General features: G+C 38.2%; 1 protein-coding gene across 2 annotated transcripts in view; it reads right to left on the bottom strand.

Moving 5' to 3' along the window:
* The window catches only part of LOC116742563 (zinc finger and BTB domain-containing protein 10), a 35,589-nt gene that overhangs the window by 7,439 nt on the left and 1,045 nt on the right, over window positions 1-27,105 (bottom strand). Inside the window, exons 1-3 of one of the 2 annotated variants that reach the window (XM_032610284.1) lie at window positions 25,349-26,883; window positions 14,249-15,137; window positions 3,174-3,272 (exon numbers count right to left, since the gene is read on the bottom strand). In XM_032610284.1, coding sequence (XP_032466175.1) covers window positions 3,174-3,272; window positions 14,249-15,137; window positions 25,349-26,326 — 1,966 coding nt within the window. In that variant the 5' untranslated portion in view covers window positions 26,327-26,883. Of the gene's footprint in view, window positions 1-3,173; window positions 3,273-14,248; window positions 15,138-25,348; window positions 26,884-27,105 lie in introns of those variants that run through there. The other variant, XM_032610285.1, reaches the window with a different exon arrangement.

Here is a 27,105-nt window from a genome sequence, read left to right as displayed (position 1 = left end):
ACTCACCTCAGTATTTCTAATGTCCAAAACATACACCATTCAATTATTTGTTGAATAAATGTATCTAGCAAAGTGCTAACATGTACTATTTTTTACTTGCTCAAAAAACTTGGAAAACTAACCTCATAAATCATGTTAGATATGCTAATATCCAACAAAATATTATTCACTGCATAAGAATAAAGAGAGCAGCCCTAAAACAAGTGATGAATTGATAACTCAAGATTCAGAATTGAAGATTTTTAACACTTGAAATGTTTCTCTAGACCTACAGTAAGATACAATAAAAAGCATCCATGGTCCAGGCAAGAAAACCATATCTGGAATACAAAATGGTAATTCAAATTAAGAAAGCCTCATCTCAAACTTCTTTCATCTCTCCAGATTCTTATAACCAGTACAAATTACTTTTAGGAAGTATAAGAGCAACTTGAACCAAGGTATTGCGCCTTTGAGTGGGAGGGAGAAAAGGGATACTTTGGAGTTAGGGGATGCAGAAAATTAAGATACAATTGTTACAAATAAAGAACAGGAGACCTCAAAAACAAAAGAAAGCCACAAGCCAAACAAACCAAAATTTAAATACCCAGAATTGGCAGTACCAACTGACTAGTATCACGGCAGTACCCACCCACCCAAGAAAATTGTGCCAAAGCATTTAGAAAACAAATATACAGTAAAAGTAAACACACAAACAGCAAACTTCAGCTAACTGTTTTGGATTGCAAAGGACACATTTAATGTTCAAACAATCTGATAAAACACCCATTTGAAAACTGAAAAAGGTATTTCCTTTGCAATTCATAAAACTGAAGGATCATTAAGGTTATTCAGTTCTATAATTGTGCTTACTGTTTAATAATCTTCTGGGTACATTATTCCATAATGGCAAAGTAAGAAGAAAGCACTTTTTTTTTTGATGTCAAAACCGTAACACAGGGGCTTCCCTGGTGGCGCAGTGGTTGGGAGTCCACCTGGCGATGCAGGGGACATGGGTTCATGCCCCGGTCTGGGAGGATCCCGCATGCCGCGGAGCGGCTGGGCCTGCGCATTCGGAGCCTGTGTTCTGCAGCGGGAGAGGCCACAGCGGTGAGAGGCCCGCGTACCGCAAAAAAAAAAAAAACAAAACAAAAAAAAACAAAACCAAAAACGTAACACAAGGGATCTCAGTTGCAAAAATACTTTTTTTTTTTTTTTTTTTTTGGCTGCACCGTGCAACTTGCAGGATATCTTAGTTCCCCGACCAGGGATTAAACCCATGCCCCCTGCAGCAGAAGCACAGAATCCTAACCACTGGACCGCCAGGGAATTCCCCAAAATACTCATTAATGGATTAGAATGTCCCCTAAAGAGAAAGGACTCTAAATCAAGGATTTGCTTTTTGAGAATGAAATGAATTATAGGGACCATCCTCCACTGAATATGTTTATGTGCACAAATTTAAATTTTACATCTGAATTCACATGCCAAACTAAATAAACCCATGCTTGAACCAGACTTCTAAAACAAGAAAGCAAGTGCAATAAAGTACTCTTGGCACTATTAGTGATTTTCTGTACAAGAGACAAGTGTTCAAAATTCAATGCATCTAATCTGTAAACTGCTAACTTCAAAATCTTTGTAAATTCTTTTCAACAGTTAGGAGAAAACCACCTTAAGGCAGTTTCTTCAGAATTATGGCTTCATTTTGGTCCGTGCACACTGTATATTCGAAAGCCCCGGAGAGTTTTCTGTAAAAGCACAGTTGTCCCGGTCCCCATCAATTGTTTATAAAGATTTCCAAAGCTACAGAAACTGAATCACTGAATATCCCATATCCCTTTATGTATCTTCAACAAATGTTAGTTTTGTCACATGTGCTTTCGCTCTATGTATACATATACATACCTTTGTGTACTATTTGAAAACAACTTGTATGCTTCATCACTTCACCCCTAAACACAGCATGCATCTTTTAGAACTTCCTCCTATATAAACCATAGTGCCTTTATCACATCCAAGAATTTTAAAAATTGTTAAGACTATCATTTAACCCAGACTACATATTCACCTTTCCAACTATCCCCCAAATGCCTCTTCATTGTTTTCTTTTTTGGATCAATGATATAATAAAAGATTGACATAATGCTAAATGCATTTAAGTTGGTCTCATTGGTCTCCTTCGACCTAGCAGTTCCTCTGCTTGTCTTTCTTCGCATTAACATTTTAGAATCTGGACGTGCTGGATTTGGAGAGATTTGTCTTTTTTTCTCCTCATGATTAAAGTCGAGTAAAACATTCTGGCAAGTATACTATAAGACATAGGTGATGGTGCCAGCTAGTGTATCATACCAGGAGGCATACTAAATTTAATCACTTGACTATGATCATGTTCATCAGATCTCTTTATTGTAGAGGTATCTTTTCTCCTTTGGGAATAAAAGTAACCTGTGGTATGATAGTGAGACCACACGAGAATGCTATTACAGCAAAATGCTATTACAACAAAACTGTAAAATGCTATTACAACAAACGTACAACAAAATGCTATTACAACAAACTTATCCCAGTCATCATGGGATAAGCCCATCAATGGTGGCTTACTATCCAATGATGACCTTGAATTATTTCCCATGGACATTGAAAAATAGGTGTTTTTCCAATTCTGTCATTCTTCTATGTTTATTAGCTTGGAATTCTTCTGTTAAGAAAGCTTTCTCCCTTTTTAATTTATCTATATTATTCTTTGGAATATTCATGGATTCTTTGTATTCATGTGCACTTCCCCCAAAGTAGTTGTTATAAATATCACTATTTAGAATTAACGTTTTCTATAGTCATCAACAACCACACTATTATTTTACATCAAAGCTAATTAAAATACATTAGTCAACCATTCTGATAGTTACCATTCTTATTCCATCTATACACTAACAGAAAGCCACAAGCCACAAGTTTTAACAACTCTAAATAAATGACTCCCTCAAACAAACAAGAAATATGTATCCATTTGTATTTACCAGGCTTCTAAATTCTACAATCAACATAGCTGCAGAAGACTGAAAGTGTTTATACCTAATACTTTCCTTTAAGGAAAAGAAACTGCAGTAGGTCCTTAATAAACACATACACGAATACCTCCCAATCTTCAAATCCTCTTAAAGGTACTCCTGCTAAAATTCTATTGTACCTACCAGCATCACCTCCATCTTGACTGGAGCCGGCTTCAGCCAATAAATTTGTATTCACATTCCTATCACAATCTGGCCCTGAGAGTAGAGCACCATCCAGATCTGAAAAGGAGATACAGAATAATCCGTTATTTACAACCACACAATAGCCATCACCCAGAACACCACTCTCTTCTTGGAATTGTTTCTTACGCAGACTAAACAGAGGATATCTGCAAGTACTGAATAGCTACTATGTGCTTAACGCTACAAGGCACAAAAGCATACATAAGACATGCTTTTCAACCACAGGAACAAGTGCACACTCCACAGGAACACCAGCACACTGGATTAAGAATGAGCTTTAGAGCCTGGCTCCATTTGTACAAGCATGTGCCTCAGTTTCCTCATATGCATCTACCTGTATCATAGATTTGATAAAGAAATTTAATTAGTTAATGCAAGCCAAGTGTTACAATTATGGTGTCTGATACCCAAAAGATAGCTGCTACTGCTAGTATTAAGCACTAGATGTATAAGACATTGTTTCTGTACTGGTTCAGAAGTGGAAAAGACCAATTAATACTAGATTAGTAAAGGAAGACTTCAGAGAAGAGGTAATTCCTAAGAGTTAATCTTGAAATATGGAAAAGCAGCATAAAGGGCATACTAATGAGATAGTACTTTTGGTTCCAATCTGTTATTTCCCTTGAATCTGTTCCATCTCTTCTTTTTCTCTACCGCTGCCTTAATCCAGGCACTCATCATTATTCTCCTGGATTAGTTAGAGAATTACTTCAACAGTTTCTTGGTCTCCTTGCTGCAAAAATACAGTCAGTGCTCACTCTTCATTTCCCACAACATTGCCAGAAAGATCTTTTGACAACATAAAACATGTTGCTCCTTTACGTAAAATCAATTCACCAGTTTTTAGGATAATCTTCAAACTTTTTAATTTAGAATACAAGGTCCTAATATTCAGGTTTCTATTTATGAATCTAGCATCATCCCACTGGTACTATCTACTCCTCAAATTGAAGTCTCAGAAGACATTTTTCAAATGCCACTTTTAATAGGCAATCTCTCCTCTACCTCCCATTCAAGACTCATCTTTGGTGTCACCATCCTATACTACCAAGAATTCAAGATGGAGACTGAAGTATGCGTTACTTTCACTTCATTCAATAAATACTGAGTACCTTGGAGGTCACCTGGTGATCTTAGAGTGGTACTGGTGGATCAGCTGGCAAGTAAAAAGAGTGAGAGTGAATGGAAGACGAATTAGAGATACAGTACAGACAATCTGAGAAATGTGGCTGTTAAAGGGCAAGAGTGAGATATAGGGTAAGAGTTTGGGTTTTTTTTTAAGATGGAATAAACAAACATGTTTAAATACTAAAAGGAATAAGTCACCAAGAAAGGGAGAAGACACTGAAGAAATACTGCAAAAAGAAGGAATTATCACTTTTCTAAGATTCCTAAGGAGCCTGGGATCCAGAAGCATTAAGACAATCAGTATATACAGAGAGAAGTTTGAAGACAGGCACTTAAAGACTAAATGTCTACTGGCTTTTATTTTCTCAGTAACTTAGAATAGTAGAACGTGAGGTTACTGCCTACAGTAAATGGGTTGGAAGTCAGAAGGAACAGTAAATAGACACAAACTCCTTTCCTGTTCCTTGAGAGCAGGGATACTATCTAGATTTTATTTTCCCAGTATTTATCATAATGCATGACAAATAAAAGGCTTTTCAACAAATGTTGTTAAATGTTGGCTTGAGTAGTCTGCCCTCTGCAACCTGTGTTACTAATTTAGACTTATGAAGAATAATTTCTCCGGAGTTCCCTGGCAGTCCAATAGTTAGGATCCAGCAATTTCACTGCCATGGCTTGGGTTTAATCTCTGGTCAGTGAACTAAGATCCTGAAAGCCACGTGGCACAGCAAAAAAAAAAAAAAATTCTCAGTTTTCTGGTATATAATAACACTAAAACATTGAATAACTGAAAATTAATTAATTGAAATTTAGTGGCTTTGCTTTCCTAAGAAAAGTTAAATGTATTTCAATAATCAAAAAGTAAAATTTAAATCATTATTTAAAAAATGTTCCTTTTCCCAGCATCTTTTGAAAAAAGTCATTATTCTAAAGTGTACAGTCTGTTCTGAGGGCACTTCTTAAATTCTGCCAAGCAGATTTGTAAATACAGGGTGTTTCTATTTATGTAATATTCTATAGTGATTTGTTCAAGACTTTCAAGTATTAGGATTTAATTTGTGATCTTTAATGCTACATGGACACTAATAGAGAATACGTCAACCTAAAACCTTAATAGATGGCAAATGTATTCTTTCTGTGAACAATAACAAAATCATATCCATACTACACATGTTAAAACCCATTTGAAAGGTACCAACTACTTGGTTCTTGATACCAAAAATAAATCTTAAAATAGATGAGCTTGTCCAGGTTGACAACAGCTTTCAAAAACCACGCTTAACTTAGGAATCAGTACATCATATCACTGCTGTACCTTATTTGAAATCAGCCAACCCACCTAGCAACTTATTTTTAATCAGCTGAGTTGATGTGAGTAAGATAGAAGCCAGGAAACCAACCAATCACTTGATACAAGAATATATTCTGGGACTTCCCTGATGGCGCAGTGGTTAAGACTCCACCTGCCAATGCAGGGGACACGGGTTCGAGCCCTGGTCCGGGAAGATCCCACATGTCGTGGAGCAACTAAGCCCATGCACCACAACTACCGAGCCTGTGCTCTAGAGCCCGTGAGCCACAACTACTGAAGCCCGCGGGCCTAGAGCCTGTGCTCTGCAACAAGAGAGGCCACCACAATGAGAAACTCACATGCTGCAATGAAGACCCAATGAAGCCATAAATAAATAAATTTTAAAATATATATATTCTGCTTCACCAGGAACTCTTGGTCATCATCTTTTTCTCAAAAAAATATAGGATTAAAAAATAAACTCTAACATACTTTGCTTTTGTGACATTCATAACCTTCCTATGGAAATCTTTCTCTTAATGTAAACTTAGCAAAAAGGGCTGAGACCTCTTTGCAAACAACAAAAGACCTTTTTTGAAGAGCTATTAAAACATTAGTTTTATAAGATAACAGGAAATAAATGTACACTATGTAAATACCATTCAAATAATCAGAGCTAAATGCTAAGCCACGTGCAATTTCTTCTATTTTTACAAACGTATTTTCTTCAGTGAACAGAGATATAATAGCTGACCCCTTCCCTAAGAGAAAAAAAAAACCAGGTTTTATACATAAAGTCCTTTTGTACATGCAATCTCATTTAAATTTCACTACATATTTATATAGTTACGAATATTCTTATGCTCAACCTTTAAGAGGAAACTAAAGCTAGTGCAGAGTGCTGCACTGTTTGTTAACCGTATTACACTACCTCCTGACAACAGGAGCACCAAACCTGGCACTAACCAGGCAATTAAAAAAAAAAAAAGTACAATCTGCAATGCTGGAAATGAGAGTGCAGAAGTATAAACATCCTAAACTTACTTTCCTAGTGATACTTGATATCTACTGCTAAATGCGCAAAAACAAACCTACCTACGCTCTGTGCCAAACCAGCCTTCACTTTATTAACCTCTTTAATAAAAGCACCTCCAAACTTTTAATTGTCCCTAGTTATTAGCTGTCATTGTTCTTTAATACATTTTGTCTATCTTCAAAGCAACTTCCTCCTTAGAATGCACTTTTTTATACTTCTCTGATTAACCATGTATTGCATTCTTTAAAAAAATGACATCTTATTCATGGGTTTTTTAAAAACCTGATTACCAAGCAATGCAAAGAGAATGAGATGAAAAAAGAATGGTGTAAATCTCAGTCTCTACCTTCTCCCAAATTTATAACAATCATAACTTGATTTTCTTCACAAGAGTAGCAATATTTACCCACTTCACAAAGTTGCTATGAAAAATAACATTAGTAAACAAAAATATTGCATAAATTATAAAGTGCAACATAAATCATGATGTCCTTAAATGAGTTTAATCTTGGTGCATGTGGGTATAGGTTTCTCTTGGACCACACTGGGCTAGCATCACTTCCAAAGCATCTGGTGCTTAGTACAGCACCTGCCTGTAAGTGCTAAACAAAGCTAGGTTGGGAAGGAGGTCTCCCTAACCGTTTGCTTTTGGTTCTCACAATTCCAAACATAAGGCAGGTGCAGACTAATCCAGATTTTCTTAAAACACAAATATTCTTTAAAAGAATGAAATATGAGAGAGGACATCAGAAATCAAGGTTCTAGAAATAACTACAACTCCATCCTACAAAAACTCAGTAAGGTCTATTCAACTTTTGTTTTCATGTAAATATATACTAGCAACAAATTTCTCTTCTCTGAAGATGGTTTCAGAGAACTAAATTTGATTTTTTTCCATAAAGTTATAGATTTTTTTCTCTTCATTCACTGTGTTCGAGTTTTTTTTCCCTTTCAGTGGAGAGTAAATTCAGTTGCAAATGAATTATACAAAGCACCCTTGATAGTTCTATAGCAGCCTAGAGACTCAACAAATAGCAGTTTCCCTTTACCCCCAAACTCGATGATTCAAATGACAGACTAGGCTCTACTGTTTCTTCTTTGCTTCTATTCAAACAAGGCTGTTATTTCTCCCATGACTGGGCCTTAACAGGTCTCCCTGGGACACTCCCCACTCCAATTCATGAACAACACCCTCCAAATGCCTTTGTGTTAAAGGCAAATATATACAGCTCGGATCTCTAATTTAAAACCTCTCACTGCCTCAGAGTCTGTAAAATAAAATTCACAATTTATTACCATGTCAAACAGAGAATTACAATCTGGCCCTAACGTTTGACCCAACCTCATCTACCCCTACGACACTCCTCTTTCTAGTCTTTCACCCACTTACTCCAATTTCTTGCCACCTTGCACCCTCTCCTGGCAAACTCCTATACAAGATCCAACTCTATGAAGCTTTCTCCAACTCTTATGAGCAGTCAGGAACCTCCCCCATTGCACCCTCTCCCATATTTCTGATTTTAACATTTATCACACTGCACTGGTATGTTTCTACCCCACAGCCATCCTACTGTGAACAAGTTCTCAATCTTGACAGCAATATGACCTGACCTGTTGCTCAGTTTCTTGTGGATTTAAATAAAAATTTTATTACCAAATTTCCTCTTATGATGTGGAAAGCTATTTTGGAGTCCCAGAAAAGTAATAATATGTGGTTATAAGATAAAATTTCTGGTCACCCCAGAATATTAAACCCCAGAATATAATATTTTGGTCACCCCAAAATATTATATCAGAAATAAAACATTTAGTCTTACAAAAATTTTCAGGGGTTGACACTTACAGGGTTTAGACAACTTAATACCATCAACAGATAGAAGTCACAAAAATGCTTTTATAACTGATCCACACATGGCTTCTTCAACACACAGCTTTAGTCTGGCCACACAAATTCTATTTCTTTAAGGCTTATAACTTGAAGAGAATGATCATTAGTGTAGCCATCTCTTGGATCAGATACGGCAGACAGGGAAGGGAAAGGAACACTAGGCAGAGGAAAGTAAAGGAGAAGGAAAAAAAAGATGGCAGAATACTCCTATTACCATATAGTTACCTATTATCATCCTTTTAAGATTAAATATTGAGGAGTCATATATTAGTATATTTTGCAGTCCATTAGCTAGTGGTGGACATTCATTTTTTAAAATGAGCCTCAGGCCTTCAAACTACCATTTAATACCCAAATGTAACAGTTTCTAGAGAAAAATGACTTTAAATCACTTGTAGTTCATCCTTTGTAACATACTCAACCAAAAGGATGCCTGTAACGTACAGCAGTACATCTGGAATCCCTTAAGAAGAAAGAACTAATCCAGGTCCATAAACCTGTTATGTGAAACACTTGGGTTAAGATGTACAATGCATAAATTTTCAGATTTTAGGCAAGTAATAACTACAACACCCCCAGTGGATGTAGGGTAGCAACCTGTAATCAAAACGGTATTTCTGCAACAAAACATATGGATATTCACATTTTAGGAAATAAGTAAAAAATATAAATAGGTGATTTTGCTGTCAACTGATTATCAGGTTTTGCTGCCAAAATGATTTTTAAAAGCTTTGATTTATAGCCTCCAAGATTTCATAATTATGCAATTTTCTTTCCTTCTAATTAGAGACATTATGTGTGATAAACTCAAGCCAAGTTAAGTGGAAACATTTTAAGTAGTTCATACAGTAACTTTATATGGCATGGCCAAAATATTGGAAAATCTCAAATCAGATGGCCAATTTTCAAAGTTGTAAAAATGTTTAAATTAAAAAAAAAAAGATCATTTAAGAAAGCATTTCAAGATTCTGCAACATCTGAAAGTGATGCCACGTATAAATTATCACCCCAAATATAGAAGGGCATAAGTGCTGGTAATTCACTACTTCAAGTATGACTCATTAGGATATCTTAAAGATATATAATTTGAGCATTCTTTTCTTAAAGTTGTTTTCTAAATACTCGAATTAAATGCTTTTTAACCAATAGACAATTACACAAATTAAAGATGTTAAAGCTTAAACCTGAATTCAACTCATAGGAATTAATAAAAATTCACAAATGCCACAAAGCTGTTTTCCTATCCAAAGTACAGATGGGAGAAAGGAACTTTTAGATTGTTTTAAAAGAACCCTAAATTATATCCTTTGATCAACTAAAACCACCTTGCGTCTGAGTATTTGTATGGCATCATGAAAAATTCAATTATCTAAATGAAATTTTACCAGCTTTTATTAGATAAAAATTAATTGTTTAATCTACTGTTGCATTTACTAAAAAATGCTTTTGAGGAAATTGCCAATTATACTACGTGGTGTCAACTATCCAAACCCCCACTGGAGAAATTCCTTTCAGAATTCAGTACCAGAAAAGTTTGTCATCCCACAGAACTGGTACATTTCCTCACTTTGAAGGGTTTCTTATCATCTTAGAACCAACAAAAAGCAATTTTAATTAGGCTAACCATATTAACACTCTTGGCTAGCACACTTCTTTATTGCTATATTTTATTTGTATTTTGATAATTTGTTTCTTGTCAGTCATTCAAAATCTTTGTTCAAAATGAGGTATGTATTGCATGCAGATATAATGTATTACATACAGAGTACAGTTATTTACAATGGGGCAACTTGCCAGTGTGACTGGCACAAATAATACAAAAATACAGATTCAGAAAACCCAATGTTCCATGAGTCCAGAGTAGATCAAAGATGGGATTAACATACCTGACTTGTTCCAACAGTACAGATGAACACACTGTGTAAAATAATGTAGGCATTATTTTTGCCCCTACGATTTAATTTCTAATCTTAGATTTACATGTACTTTATTTATTTGGCTGAAACTTGTTTTCTGGCTGTAAATCAGGAAGATGAGGTTTTGAAATTTTTACATTATCAAAGGAACTCACTAAATGACTCCTTTTTTTCCTATTTTATTACCCAGTACTGTTTTTCCTAACAGTTTTAATTATCCAATAAACCCCAATAAGACAGTAAAAGACAGAAGTTTCTAACTTTTCCGGAGTTCCACTTCCAAATATCTTCATATTATCAAAAATGATTTGAAGGGAATCCCAGCAGTGAGTCAAATAATAGGTATACTAGCTTCTTTAAGATTAAAAAAAAATACCATCTGAATACAATCCCTGATAAACCTTCCTATCTCAGTATCTCAATTATTTCTTTATGAGGCATCCAAACACCACCTTCAACATTATATGACAAGAAGAAAACAGTATTTAGGGCTGTGATTTACAAATAGTAGGCTTAAGAATCTGGTAAGTCACAGTTCCTACAAGAGACCCACAAATCCAAATATGCCAAGCACTGCTTATAGATAAGATAAGCACTGCTTATAAATGGATAATTCACCACATGTTTAGGTATAGAATTTTAAGTACGTTTAAAAGCATTTATTTCACTGAAAAAATTTCACTATTTTTTCAGTAAGTGAAAATGAAAAAAAGTATAACCATTAATGTGGAATTCATTAAAATGTTACAAGTTTTAAAATGGGCCTCATTTTTTAAGACTGGGTCACTAGTTTATTAACTGCCAAGCTTTTAATGCCAGACAGTCCTAAACATGGAACCTGCCTCTATTTTTACTAACTGAATGACCTTGAGAAAGGCCTTAACCTTGGTAAATAGAGACCCACTGTGTTCTTTACTGGTCAGAATTTGCCTGGAGAGTTCTAGTCAATTCTGTGCATCAAAATTTCAGGGTGAAACAAACTGTCTATGGCTGTTAAGAAGGGTGTAAAAGGGTTTGGCATTCACAAGGTGGGAGGCACAGCACTTAGCCTAGAAGAAGGGGACTTCAGGGGAATTTTTCAAATGTTAATATCTGAAGGGTTATCAGGTTGATTAGAGAGATTAGAGGTTAGGCTCAGATTATACTACTAAAAATGGCAGAATTAGGAAGTTAAAGAGAAGCAAATTTTAGCTCAATATAAAGTAACTTCCTAATAATGATATTCATTTTAACCCTGGAACAGGCTGCTTCAAAAAGTATTCTAAGTATTAAAACAAAAGGTCAGGCTGAGGCTATAATAAGACCACCTATCTAGAATTGGGTAGAAAGTACACTGCACTGGAAAACTGATTTTAAATAATCTCAATAGTCTGTAAGGGGGACTAAGATGACCACGCGAGCTATGTTTTTGTATTTGTCATTTGTCATAATAACCCTATAAAATAAATAGCATATTCTAAAGAAGAGGAAACTGAGGGCACAGAGTTTAGCTTAATTTGATTATGGTAACATATAAGTGGCAGAGCTCACTTCCCAATCCTGATTCAATTTGGGCTTTCCTCTACCATCAGCAGATTTCAACCTTGGTTCACAACAGAATCACCTGCAGAATTTATAAAAGTTTCAACAACCAGGCCACATCCCAGACCAATTAAATCTATATCCCTAGCAGAGAGATCGAAGAATCATGGTGGCCTGTAAAGTTCCCAATTAATGCCAACATGCAGCCATGATTAAGACCCACTGCTCTATACCAAAAGTTGGCAACACTAGAACACACCCATGTTCATTTGTTTACATACTGTCTGTGACTGCTTTCATGCTACAATGACAGACTAAAGTAACTGACTTTATGACCAATGAACCCAAAAATATTTACTGCTTGGCCCTTTACAGTAAAAATTTGCCAGCCTCTGGCTCTGTATCATATTATGTTCTAGCTCTTACAGGACCCATTTTCTGCCACTGAATGAAGGTGGATTCAGAGGCACTAAAAAGTTGTGAAAAGTTTTAGCAGCTGGAATGTAGCACATCACTGATACAACCAAACTTGTGAGTTAAGCAAGGCTCATCAGATACTAATGTGATATCAATGACATAACAGAATTTTCATTTATAAGATATTAGAGATAAGTTAAAAGCATACTAGACTACCAAAAATTAATTTATGATAGACCTAGTCCATTGATACAGCTAGGGGTGCTTGCTAAGATAATCACTAGCAATGTTATTTTTGAAAGTATGCACTGTGGTTCAAATTACTGCTTTTCTTCTCTTTGAATCACTCCAATTATGTGTGGCATTAATTTTAAGAATGGGGTTAGCGCTAATTAGTTTTGTCAATCAACTACTATACAAAAAAATCTGCTAACTCCTTATATTGCGTGTTATCTACATAAACTAAAAAAAAAACACTACAGGTTTCCCACCATACTACTAAATGATTAATTCATGCAGAAAAAGACAACGTAGCTCTAATTCTGAGAACTGCTTCAAGGTCTTCTACATTAAAAATTAAGACAAAACATAAAGTGCTGCTAAGAAAGTCTACTTACCATTAATACTTTAAAGAAACTACCTCTGGGGTTTTATTGCTAAAGACTTGATAAGTAGGAGGGGAAAGATCAGCAAATAGTATTCGTTACACATGCATACTGATTTTCACATGATTAAAAATTTCTACCAATGAAAATTAAACCCAAACCTAAACAGCCAGAGGAACCATTTCACAGGATTATGGCATTTTGCCCTTTGGGAACTAACAACAATGATTCTCTTTAACAGAAAGTACTCCATCCCCAGATGATCACCATCACGTAACTCAGACACTGAACAGTTATAGAGCTCTGAAGCAACACAAGCACTAAATACGACAGTGGTAGACAAGTCTGGGGTCCACATAGGAAAATCTCAAACCCACTGGGCTACTTCTTCAAATAAGTTAAACACAGACAATCAAATTAAACGTAAAGAAAAGTTTCAAATCTATTTTCACTCTTCAACAATCGTCCCCCGTTCACTCCATTTTTTTAAAAACCCACACTACAAATGTGATATGCTGAGGTTCTTATATATATATATTCCTTTGGGAATATATTGAAGAGAAAGGTCTCAGAGGCCTCTCTCTTACTTAACTAATGTAAATGAGAATGAAAATGAGGTAATAGTGGGACAAACTTAAAATATTCCAGCTTCTGAAAGATTTATGCGGAGCACAGAACAGCAGCTCTAAACAAAGTAGAATAATCCCATTAACATTTGCAAACTTCTATAAAACAATTATATGTTTACGAACAAAACTGAGAGTAAAGAATGTTAACTAGATCTCAAAAATGTCCTGAAATGACAAACGGATCACACATTACAACCAGAAGATTTTACCTTTTCCAGTACTGGGTACAAAAAGTGATCAGAGGCTAAAGATCAGGCAAGTCAAAGAACTATACATGGAGTCCACATTCCATAAAATATGGGCAAATTCCTGTATTTAACACAACCTTTGAGAAACTCACATCTACATGCTTAGAGAAAAAACTAAGACATGCCAAATCTTACATTTAGTATAAGATGATGTAAGATATAATATGTGCTTGTTTGAGTGATTTTCTCCCTTCTATTATAAAGACTCAAATTTTAGTATTACTTATGTGTATTCTTTTTATAATGAAAAAAATACTTTAAGAATACACACAAGATTATATCCAACCAGAATAAGAATGAAAACTGAAATACCTCTGTATATACAATATTTACCTGGTTCTTCCTTGATGAATGACAAATCTTCTTCTGGATAGGCAACAGGTGGCTGCATCACTGAGCAATCTTCTAAATTTGTTTCATTATTAGGTGGTATATTATAAATAAATCTCTTCGTAGCTTGGGTTTTCCTCCTTGTTTTGCCAGTCTCTTGAATTCCCTGGGAGCCCATATTATTCCAAATAAACACTTTTGTTTGACCTTGAGACTCATTTTCTGTCAATTCAGGTGAACCATCCTGGACCCAACTACTGTCATTCATTTGGTAGTTTTCTATTTGGCCCTCGTCGACGTTACAACCATCATTTTCAATTTTTACATTACTTGCCAAATTGGTAAGATTCCGTGTTGCCCAAAAACTGGCAACTTTTTGATCCCGTGATGAAGACAGGCCATCTCTGTTAACTGGTTTTCTATTATTATAGTCCACAACTACAGACTCTGGAGCTTCTGATTTAATGCTTATATTTAAGGCATCTTTAATGAAATTTCGGCAAGTTTGAACAACTTCACTCATTTGAAGATAGCTGGCCACTGTCATTACTTCAATGGCATTTTGGCTTGTGAGCACCAGGTTACCAGAATACAAGAAGTCCAAGATGACTGAAAAACCTTGAACTGCAGCAATATCTAAATGGGTAGTATTGTTTTGGTTAGGGCTTTCTTTGTTTGAAAAGCAATATAAAGTCTTAAAGAAACGGCTGCCTGCAACCAGGATGTTCTTATGAGCTTTAAAGATTTTTCCGCTCACCACAATGCTGACATCACAAAGAATACCCTTCTTCCTCTGTTCATTTAGTTGTCGAAGAAGTTGATAGCAATAAGAGTTCTCATTTGGCCTACTATTAAAGTCACAGTATCCCTCCTCTGATGGTATTTCTGACTCCTGTAATAGATGGAAAACATTAATATTAAATTCTATTTACTTTTTAAAGCCATCAGACCAAAGACAACAAATCATTATCAGTAACTTTTTAAAAAGCACTATCAAATACACTAATTTGTTAGTAATTTTTACATATTGAGACTGAAGTGTTCACAATCCCAAATATTGAGGAAAGGAGTGAGTGAACAGCTTAGCTTGCTGCAAGCCACTGTTATCACACAAAAAAAGGAAGAAACATCCTGAGGATCAGAAGAATTTCATTTAAAGAATATGTATCACATATCATGTTATCTTTTCAAATATAGCTGAAGACATGGATTAAGAATTATTTAAGAGACTCCCCTGGTGGCTCAGTGGTTAAGAATTCGCCTGCCAGTGCAGGTTTGAGCCCTGGTCCGGGAAGATTCCACATGCCACGGAGCAACAAAGCATGTGCGCAACTACTGAACTCATGAGACACAACTACTGAAGCCCACGTGCCACAACTACTGAAGCCAGCGCACCTAAAGCCTGTGCTCCCACCACGAGAAGCCACTGCAATGAGAAGCCAGCGCACCACAAAGAAGAGAAGCCCCTGCTCGACGCAACTAGAGAAAGCCCACACACAGAAACGAAGACCCAACGCAGTCAAAAATAAAAATAAATAAAATAATAAATATGTAAAACTCTTGGCAAACATTGAGTCAAATAGTTTAGGTCAACAAAGTTAATTAAATCTAACTAATGATAAAGTTAGGACCCTAATAAAAAATGTGCTTCAAACTACAGGAATAACCAAGTATATAATTTCCCAATCAATTTTCAAAATGACTTATCTCTTTAGGATCATAAATACTATCCATCAGGTAAAATTCCTGAACTCAAAATTCTTAAATGTTTATAATCTTCCCTCTTAGCAATCTTATAAGTACTCATTACAGTTCATTTTAGCATCACTAAAGCTATGATAATTTCCTATAAAATAACATGGGATATCAACAGAAAAAATAAAGGAGTGTGATCTAGATTTGGAATGCTGCCTATGCTAGTTATTAAGCGTGTGTCCTTGGGCAAGTCACCATGCCTTCTTAAACCAGAAAGCAGTAAGTACTACGAATGTTTCTAATTAAGAACTTCAGGACTTTACTCACAGAGTGACTAGGTGTCTATTCTCTCAGCACCTTGCTCAGTAACTTTCATAGATAACTGAAGTAACAATTGTTTTCCAGCAAAAAAACGTGCTTAGACATTTCTAGTAGAAAAGATAACTGACAATGCTGACCTTATTTAAGTGTTAAAGATTCGTTACTTTCTTTGGCACAAAATATTAAATACAAGTCATTACTATAAAATAATGAGATACATATATACAGATCCATGAATATATGAGCCTGGGAAAAACATGGAAAAGATACATGCTGGGAGGACTGATATACTTGGAGAGGAAAAGAGAGAAGGAGGAATTAGGGGGAAAAAGGGTGTAGGGAACAAAGCTGTTAGGACTGCAAAATATTTCTCATTGAATATTTTAAATGGTGGTGAGATTCCTGAAGCAATCCCACATCTCCATTTAACCCCACAATAGGTAGGGCTAAATTACAAAAATAACAGGTTTCATTCTGAGTCCTGAACACATGGGGTCATGCATATAACAATCCCAATTCTCTGAAACTAAACCAGATCACATACTCTATCTAAGAATTTTCGTGCTGCTTCCAGGTATGAGAAGTCAACTGAAAGAACCAAAACACTAGAATTCCGGGACACTTCAGTATTTCACCAATAGTGAAACATTACAGATAACTGCAAATCTGGAGTACAAGATCACTACAGAATGAAGCACAGAAAGTGGAGAATTTCCATTGCATTTCCAACTGACCCTTGGCAGCATCCCTATCACTTCCCAGAGCCTCAAGTGCATACTTATACTTCATACTTATACTTACTGCATACTTATACTGCATACTTATACTGTATATTTATACTTCATACTTATACTTACTGCATACTTATACTGCATACTCATACTGCATACTTATACTGCATATTTATACTTCATACTTATACTTACTGCATACTTATACTGCATACTCATACTGCATACTTATACTGCATACTTTTATACTGCATACTTATACTGCATATTTATACTTTATACTTACTGCATACTTATACTGCATATTTATACTTCATACTTATACTTACTGCATACTTATACTGCATACTCATACTGCATACTTATACTTACTGCATACTTATACTGCATACTCATACTTCATATTCATACTTCATACTTATACTGCATACTTATACTGCATACTTTTATACTGCATACTTATACTGCATATTTATACTTCATACTTATACTTACTGCATACTTATACTTCATACTCATACTTCATACTTATACCTCATACCTACACTGCATACTTATACTGCATACTTATACTTCACACTTTCACACTGCACTTATACTGCATACTTATACTCTAACCCCACCCCCACATTCTTGCTCTGTCAGACCAAAATATTCTAAATTGGCTATACTCTCCTACTGGAACACCCAATCCTAAGCAAAACCTGCTAACAGCCACAGTTGGAGTAAAGTAATCAAGTTATTCATGATTAAGTCCCAAATGTTTGCTTTGAGGGCCTGGAGGAAAGGAAGTGAGGTAACATTTTAACTTTTAGATCTTGTACATAAACCAGTATGTTGTGAAGTTTCAAACTATTTAGCAAAGGGGATGGGAAATGTTTAGGACTTGTATGAATATACAAAGAACTAAACCAATACTAAAAATATCTAAAATAGTTACTGCTGTAGTATAATTTTCTACAGAAGCATCATACTGTTTATTTTTACTAAAAGACTTTTTACTAATTTGCTTATGCTCTCTATTCACTACAGCAAATTTCCAAACTGCATCTTTCTTTGATGCAAGCCTAAAACTAAGCTTTGCTATGCATGCCATACCTGTCCAGCAAAGCTCATTCGGTTTGAAGTTCTAACAGGTATTGTAGTAACAGTATGAATACTTGGAAGAAGCAAAAATTTTAAGCACTAACCAAAATTTAGCAGCACATCATGAAGAGTCTGTGGAAGCAGTGAATTAGCATTTACAAGTCAAGAAGTGCCTGAAGTTTATACACTAAGCAGTTCAAAACACTTTAAAAAGGAGGTGGCTACATCATAGCAGTTATTTTAGGCCACGGTGACTGTTCTGAATTTTCTGGGCCAGTCCTAATTTCTGTAATTCTCTGCCACTATCAGACCAAATGTCCTAATTTTTAAAAATAACTTAGACAAAAGCCTATCCATCAAAATATTTGCCCATTCCATTTTTGACACAAACTATACAAAACCGAACACACTATTCAACCACTATTTTTTCTCATTACTATTGTGCAACAACAGTAATGTTACCTGTTTTTACAAGCAACACTAGCTGTTTCTCCTTCAGTATCGATCAGAGCACTATGCCATGTTTCTGTAGCACCTATTAAACATGCTCTTCACAATGAAGCGTTTACAAGTCAAGAGTATATGTATTCAACAAGCGGGAGTATTATTTGAGGATATGGGTAAAACAGAGCAAAATATGCACTAAAATAAACTGCCAATATTATTTGCTGAACCAAATAAATTCCTAGTACTAAAGACAAAAATCATAATAGATCCCTAAGAAGTCATCTATCTCTCTAGTTCTTTAACATTCTATGTCCATTCTCAGTATATTGATAAACATGAGATATCACTGATAAGTAAAAATATACTGATAAAAAGGTTTAAATATTTCCAAAACTAGTCTTTTTAAAATTTTCTATTCCCTTTCCCAAAAAGGAAAACACGACTTAGCCCAGACATTAGTCTAAACTAGATAAACAAGGAGATTTGAAGGAAATGGACACTCAGACTTCAAAAATCAGATAATTTGCTATACCAGAGAATCTATAAATATGAAAAGTCTTCCGTTATTTTATTTGTGAAGATGCTCATACGTAAAATTATAATTTTAGATCTGGAAGACACCTTAATTAACTTTTCCAAAATTAAGAAAATATAGAAAAATATACATTTGGTTAAAATCCTCACAGCTTATTATCTTCAAATTTATTTCCAGAGAGGCCAAAAAATAGTAAATATTTTACTCAGAGAAAAAGCTGCTAAAATCTTGAAAAATCCTGACTTTACTCACTTATTTAATAAGCATGAAGTGAATGCCTTCTTTAGACAGGTTGTACACTGCAGACCCAAAATGAATTAGTTCCCAACCTGCAGTTATCACTACTGAGCAAGATTCTTAAGGTACTGAAGAGTATAACAAGCATGTTATGAGAGCAGAGAGGAAGTGCATCTAATCCAGTTTTTTTGGAGGTGGGGGAGGAGATGCTTTTTGAAAGAAAGATCTGAGCTGAACCTTAAAGGATGCAAGAGTGGAATGGCAGGATGAGCACTCTAAGCAAATGAGATGGCATGAGAAAAAGAACCAAGATGGTCTACAGATCCTCACAATTCTAGATTTATGAGACCTTCACGGTGATCCCAAAAAAGCCCAAGAAATGCAAATATACTCTTATGAATGTTTTTGGAGCTAAGTGTCTATAAGGTGCATCAGATTATCAAGAGATTTGAATCCTGCACAAGATTAACCACTGCTATAGGTGCCTACAGAGCTTTAGAAGTAGCGATCTGACTGAATTCGCAGATAGAGATGACTGTGGCAGCAAAGTGGAGGATAATTATCAGGGATGAAGACTAGAGATACTGTGACCAGGGGAATCTATTGTTAATAGTGCAACACACTGCACTTGCCAAGAAACAAGGACCTTAATTAGGTAAGAGATAATAATGGGGGGAGAGGTGGAGAGGTAGAGAGGCAGAGCCTGGAAAAAAGTTTGGAAAGTAAAATCCGTACTTGAGTGATTAACTAGATTTCAAGGTAGGGGTGGGGAGGGAGATCAAAGGGTCTTCACAGCATTCTAGCTGGGGGCGCTAGATAATGCCACCAACCTGTAGAGAATCCAAGACCACACTACCCAGTCTCCCCACCCTTCTGAGGGGTACAATGGGAGAGGGAACTTCAGTTGCAGTGAGCTCATCTGTAGTCAATCCATAAATTAAAAAATGCTATTTGGCTTAAAAAATCAAGTAATTAGTATTTACCTCCATACCCAGAATTATAGTCCTCTTTTGATAAATGGATTAGTAGAAAACACAATTTCCAACACAAACATCAAAGTGTAAGCTAAAAGCATTAAAACCAAAAATCTTTACTACTTTTGCTGCAGCAACCCACTGGAACAGTATACTGAAAGATTCCAAACATCAATGTCCACTTACAAACCCAAATTCAATTTCTAGTAATGAGGACAAACAAGGCCACAGCGAACATGATGCCAAATAGATGCCTGCTAGTAGTACTGACAAATTATGTAAGTCAGTAGAGAAAGAAAGGAAGATCTCCTTTGCAATCTTCTATCACTTCTCTGATCTCCTTGAGAGATGGCATCTTTCCTTGCAATTTAAGTACTATCCCTAGAAATTCTAAATCTATAGGGCTGGGGTATTAGCCTTCAGGTGATTACAACTTCCAACCAATTTTAGATGCCAAAAATATGCTTTATTACGAGCTCTCCTCAAAACCCACACATACACACTACACAGGTGCTTCTAAACAGCAACTTACACATATTTCATCGTGGTTCTCCCCTGTTTAAAACTGCTAAATAGTTTGCCCATTGTTAGCAGAATAAAATATCAATATAATCATTTCAACATAAAAAGATCATCCATAACCTGGAGTCTGTCTACCCATTCAAACTTGATTTTTCATCCTGCTCAACAACCAAATCATCTAACTTCTCAGACACATCAAGACATCAATTTCCACTATGCTCAAGCTGCTTCCAACTGCAGTGCCTGGAATGCCCTCCCCTCTTCAACACTTATTCACTTAACACAATTAAGTTAGGAGCCAATTCTACAAGCTTCTCCCAACCTTCACAAATAGAATTGATGACTTTCCTTAGTGTCTTAACTGTAACTTGAATATACTTCTAACATGGTAGCTATCATTTTATGTCTGTCTCTCCTTACTAGAGTACAAGTTTCTTGAGGGCAGAAAAATGTCTTATTTATATAGGTTTATCTTCAGTCCCTTGCATCTACCTAATACGTGTATGTAAGTTTAAGAGGGAGAAACAAGCCAATTCTAGATACACTGTAACATATAGTAAAAACCACAAGGGAAAGGAACCAGCTTTTACCAAATCAAACACAATGAATGACTGTTAGAACCTATGTAAATATTATACAAACTGATTACTTAATGGGCATAGGCTCCATAGTCCTCTGTAATACCTATTTCTCCTTCCTAGTGAAAGGTTTTTTCAGTCTTTCTTCCAAATCTTTAAAACAAACAAACAACTTATTTTTGCCAAATGCAAAGAAGGCTGGTAGATCTGTCTTACCTTTGCTTTTGTTGCTCACCAACATATTCTAATTAGTAATTTTAAGCAGATCACTGATCTGAATTAAATATTTACTTTCTGGGAAGGTTAACTAAATTTATAACAATAACACATTTGAGTGCATGTTTTAAGCTTACTAAACTGGAAAGAGTTGACAGAATGTGTGATTTAGGCTATGAAAATTTCACAACTGGGTAGAAAGTGATCTGAACCAAGATACAGTGGTAATCACTGTTATTAAAGCAATTTTAAAGTCCTCTGGGCCGAATGGTCAAATCCTGAGCTAATCACTGAACCTGACTCTTAAAGATATAGGCAGTTGTTACTCAAAACAGAAACTACATGTTGTCCCTTACATCCTTATAAATACAAGGGTATTTCTGAAATAGAAGGCTCCAGAACAGATTCTGAAAGCATATTTATGGACTCTCCCATGAGCAATCCTTAACCAACATCCAAATAACAGAAGAATATCAAAGGCTTTAAGAATGTGCCACAGGGAATTCCCTGGCGGTTCAATGGTTAGGACTCCACACTTCCAATGTAGGGGGCACAGGTTCGATCCCTGGTTAGGGATCCCACAGGCATGAGGTACAGCCAAAAAAAAAAAAAGAATGTGCCACAGTTTTTTGGCCACCACCATGGAATTAATGGAAAATAACTTTTCTCTTACAGAGGGCGTAAGAAACAAAAAGTAAAGTAACCCTTATTCACATACTAAGATTTGGCCAAACTCTTCTCAAAAAAACAGACCTCCATGTGCTCCTGATTACGTTTAAATAAGAGAGGATAAACACACAGATGCGTCTATGTGCAAAGACTGTGGAAGTAGATAGAAGAAATTGTTATTGGGAGGTGAGGGGGAACTAGGTAAGAGGGAGACTCATCTATTATTTATCCTTCTATACTTTTCCAATTTTTGAAAATGAGCATGTATTATTTTCATAATAATAAAACTATCTTGCTAGTCCTCTGGGTTTAAAAAAAAAAAAAAGGGAGGGGAGGATAAAGGGAGTGAACTACACCCTAGCCTCAAACTTAATTCTTGCTGGAGGAACTCCAAAACTCTTATTTCAGCATTCTTAAGACAGGACAAGGCTAATGCAAGATATTTCTTACGAAGGTAAGAAAAACTGCATGTATGATGAGAAAGTGTCAATGTTCAAAGAACTGAATGGCCAGAGTCTCTAGAAGTATGAAGAAGAGAACTGGTTTGCTCTCTAGAATCAAGAGTGATTCCATGAGATAAAGTGGCTCCCAAACTGAGAAAACTGGTAACACTGAGACATGAGGTACCAAGTCCCCCCAAAAAGTGTTGTTATAGTTACCTACAATGAAAATAAGTAATGATGACAATAACAGTTATCATTTACTGAGTGATTACATGCTGGCATATATACTTTGCTTACATGAGGAAACTAGAAGTTAACTCATTTTCCTGCCAAGAAAGAGGATTAGGACTCAGGTTCCCCTTCTTTAAGCTCAAGAATGCTCTTACAGATTGTGTTATACTGCCTCCTACAGGTAATCAAAGGCTACATGGAATGGAAAAAAGTGATTAACTCTGCCCATAGGAAAAAATAAGTCAGTTCTTGAACCTGACACTCATGTAATAACAAGACAAAAGGATTCTATAGGTGGTACCTGGGGTCAATCACAAGGTAACACCCCAAACTAAGGTTAGTCAGAATGAAAACAAATAAAATCCAAACCAGGGAACCAATAAATAGTCATGTTAGACAAACATGACTACTAAACTTTATTACTCTCAGTCTAATGAAATAATGTCCTAAGAGAAAAAAGGTGGTCTAAAGATTATATCTGTAAAAAGGGAGTTTAAGGGGGCAAAGGATAAGGGAAGGATAACTCACGGATTAAGTCTAGAAAAGGTTTTACCTAAGGAATGAATTCCCTAATCCAGACATATGCCTAGGGGAGAAGGATACACCACACTAAGTCTATCATAAAGTTATCCAACTAATTCCCCTTCCTCTGATTTCAGGTTCACTAAGCAGCTAATTATAATTTGTACTCCCATTCAGATCTGCCTACACGAAGACTACGCTGAAGAAGATAAGAGCAACTGGTCCACTGGACTAGGAAAATTCATTGATTGTCTTTTTAAATGTTTCTAAATAACCAACTTACCATTTAGAAAAAGCACACTTTCATTTTCACAAGCCTTCCACCTCTCCATCATACTACTAAATAACTTCAGGAATATATAACTCTTTAAAGCCTCTAGACTCCTCTTCTGAAAAATGGGAACAGAATAATTACTTGGCAGAATAAGGGCCATCTGTATTTGGCATACAGAAGACAAGTTTGGCACTCCTGTGCCCGAGCTCACAAAGCTAGTAATTGCAGAAAGCTGAGATCTGAACCTAGATTTACTCCAAAACTTTTTTTTTCCATTGCAACATTCCTTATAGACTTCAGTCTCATTTATCACCAAGAACTGTAAGACTTGGGACAATTTACTTAACCTTTCTGGGCCTTATATCTTTAAGTGACCTTCCTTCTAGGGCTTAGGCAACTAAGACTTGTGCAAAAACTGTTGCCATCGCCCTCTGAGAAAAACAACCCTATGCTTTAACGTTAAAGCCTCAACTTCTGAGAAACTTCTGGGCTACAGGGTTATTGGATAGCGCCTAACTAACTCCAGTATAAGTGTTCCGAACAGCAAGAGCACTCCAATAAAAACACAAAGGGACTAATATCCGAAAGGTGACTTTCTAAAATCAATGGCTAGCAATACAAAAGAATAAATTCCATCCACCACCACAGGTTGTCTAAAAGTCTTCGAAGCACTGATCAACATCTGTCTGGCTTGAAAAAGGATTATCAAAATGGCAAGACTATTATCTTTAGACTAGAAATATTAAAACAAGAGCTAAGAACAACTAAAGTATAGCTTGTTTTATAACTAAGAACTTAACGATTTTAAGGAATCCGGTAAATACATGCTCTACCAGTCCAAATCAACTACTTGGTATAAGTAACTTTACATTAAACATTTCAAATATGCTAAGTTTAAAGTAAACTGCATTTATAAGAAACTTTTTGAAAAGGGGGGATTACAGAAAATCTCAGCACAAAAATCTGGGTAGAAGGAAACAAAAACTACCACAATTTACCAAAAGTATGCCTTTGGAAAGAGAAGTTCAACAAGTTTAATGGAGATGAATTTAGTAAAATAATCCACGAAAAAGGAGTTATGCACATAGCTTCCCCTACATTTACATACTGCTCTCATATTTCACATTATCCTGATATGATAAAAAATATTTTTCTCCGTTGGTTGTTCTCCTAAAAGGGGTTGCGTCAAAGATTAAGGAAATTGTTTAATTCATTCTTCAAAGAGTTACCAGATTTGACTTCCACCGGCAAGCTGAAAGACTACCAACATAAAGCAGCTTTCCTAAAACCACAGCTAATAACATTTTGACCCCACAAAGCTAACCTTACAGGGTTAAACCCTTCCACCTCGCGAATTAAACTTTCCTTTTGATTCAACCTGATGGGCAAAGAAATCTGCGTCATGAAAAAATTAAAACAAATTCAGCGCTACGATTAGAAAATTGTTATTCCCCCCTCCCCCTCCCCCGGTAACTTCTGAAAACTTGTCCCCAGGTTTTCTAACCCCCCCACGCGTAAGCTCCCGACACCTCTCTCCCAACAGGAAAGATGTCTTCACCCAGGAAAACGGGGTTTTCAGCTGATAAACCTTTCCCCCGAAGCAGAAGGAGAATACACCGTACCTGGGCGTTGGCTTCGTGGAGTTTGTGCTCGGTAGAGACGTGGTGCCTCAGAAGGAGGGTTTTCTTGTAGTTGCGGGTCCCTCGCGAAAGCTCGTCGTGCCCCACAGGAGGCAGGTCACCGCTTACCCCGTCCTCGGGGGTCTTCTGGCACCAGCCGCAAGACATAAGGCCAGTATCCTTGGAATAGCGCAGCCAGGGAAAATCTTTGAGCCAGGAGGTCTGAAAGGAGCACTGGAGCTTCTGCATTAGGGACTTGGGCCGCGCGAGCGGGAAGTGCTGGACAGTCTCTCCTTCGCCAGCTCCCACTCCGCTGCCCTCCGCTTCGTCCCCGCCATCGCCGCCCGACCGCCTGCTGCTGCTGCAGCTGCCGCCTTCCGCCCCGCTGCCGTCGCCCAGGCTCGCCCCCTCCTCTTCGTCCTCGGTGCTGTCGCTCAGGGACGCGCCGTCTGGCATCAACTCCTTCCCCTCCAGCGCGTCCAGCTCCAACTCCACGGCCGCGGGCCCTCGCCCATTGAAATGCCTCAGGGGCCACGCCGAGGTCTCGGGGCGGCCGCGGCTACTGCCATTGTTGCCGAGCCCCCCGCCGCCGCCGCCGCCTCGGAAGGCCAGAGTCCGACGGTTCCTTTCCGCTAGCAGGGGGCCCCCTGCGCCACCGCCGCCCAGCGAGGTGGGGCCGCCCGCGTCTTGGGGGAGCAGCAACTCCTTGGTTTCCTCGGCGGCGGCGGCCACCCCGGCAGAGGCCTCCAGGTCTTGGGGCTCCAGGCCCTCCAATTCCACTTCCTCGTCGGCCCCCCGCCCATTGAGCTGCTGCGGCGCTGGCGGCTGGGGCTGTCTTGGCTGGGGGTGCTGGGGCCAAGCCGAGGCCTCCCCGCCAACGTTATTGTTCGCGGAGCCGCCGCCGCCGCCGCCGCCGCTGGCGGTGACCAACCCGCCTCCTCGGAACGCCAGCGTCCTGCGGTTCATTTCACTGAACGACATGGCGCGCGCCGCCGCCGCCGCCGCCCGGTGCCCCGGCTCGCGCCCGGCCTCGGGCCGCGTCCCGCGCGCTCCCCCTCCGCTTCGCCCCCGCCCCCACCCCGGGCGTTCCGGTCTCGCGGGGCTCGGCCTCGCCCTCCCGGCCGGCTCGCGCTCGCTCCCCGGGGCTGCCTCACGCGTCCGCCACCGCCGCCGCCGCCGCCTCCGGCCGCCTCCTAATCCTCCACCCCCGCCCCGCTGCGCTCCGGGCAGCGTCCCGCGCGGAGAAGGGGGCGGGCGGCGGAGAGGTGAGCAGCGAGCCGGGGCGCGTGGGGCCTTCGAAGTTGAGAGGCGGAGTGCGGGGAGACCCTCCGCTGCCCCCTCTTTAAAGCCGCGCGCACACACCGACCCTCCAAACAGATATCCTTCCTCCGGCGCGCCGAGGAGTCCCAACCCGCTGCCGGCTTCCGAGGCGCTGAGGGCGAGAAGCACGTTAAACTGCCGGGCTCCGCCACATAACGAACCGACAATAAAGCCGGCGGAGCGTTTCCGTCCGACCAGGCCCCGGCGGAGGTCGAATGGCAAATGAACAACGGACCGTGCGCCCACAATGCACCGGGGTAGCAGTAACCGCTGGAGGGGGAAAGGGTGGGGGCCGAGCTGGGGGAGGGGGGCTGGGCTTGGGGCTGGGCTGGGGTGGGGTGGGGTGGGGGCGCCAGGGGACCGGGAAAGGGGCCGGGCCGCGCCTCCGGCCTGGGGGCGGGGGTGCGGCCGCGGGGAAGGAAGTCGGCCGAGGAGCGGGG

Source organism: Phocoena sinus, chromosome 17 (genome assembly GCF_008692025.1).
Source record: "Phocoena sinus isolate mPhoSin1 chromosome 17, mPhoSin1.pri, whole genome shotgun sequence".
NCBI classification, from domain to species: domain Eukaryota; kingdom Metazoa; phylum Chordata; class Mammalia; order Artiodactyla; family Phocoenidae; genus Phocoena; species Phocoena sinus.
The sequence above is the reverse complement of the archived record's forward strand: the minus strand, read 5'-3'. Positions and strand labels throughout refer to the sequence as shown.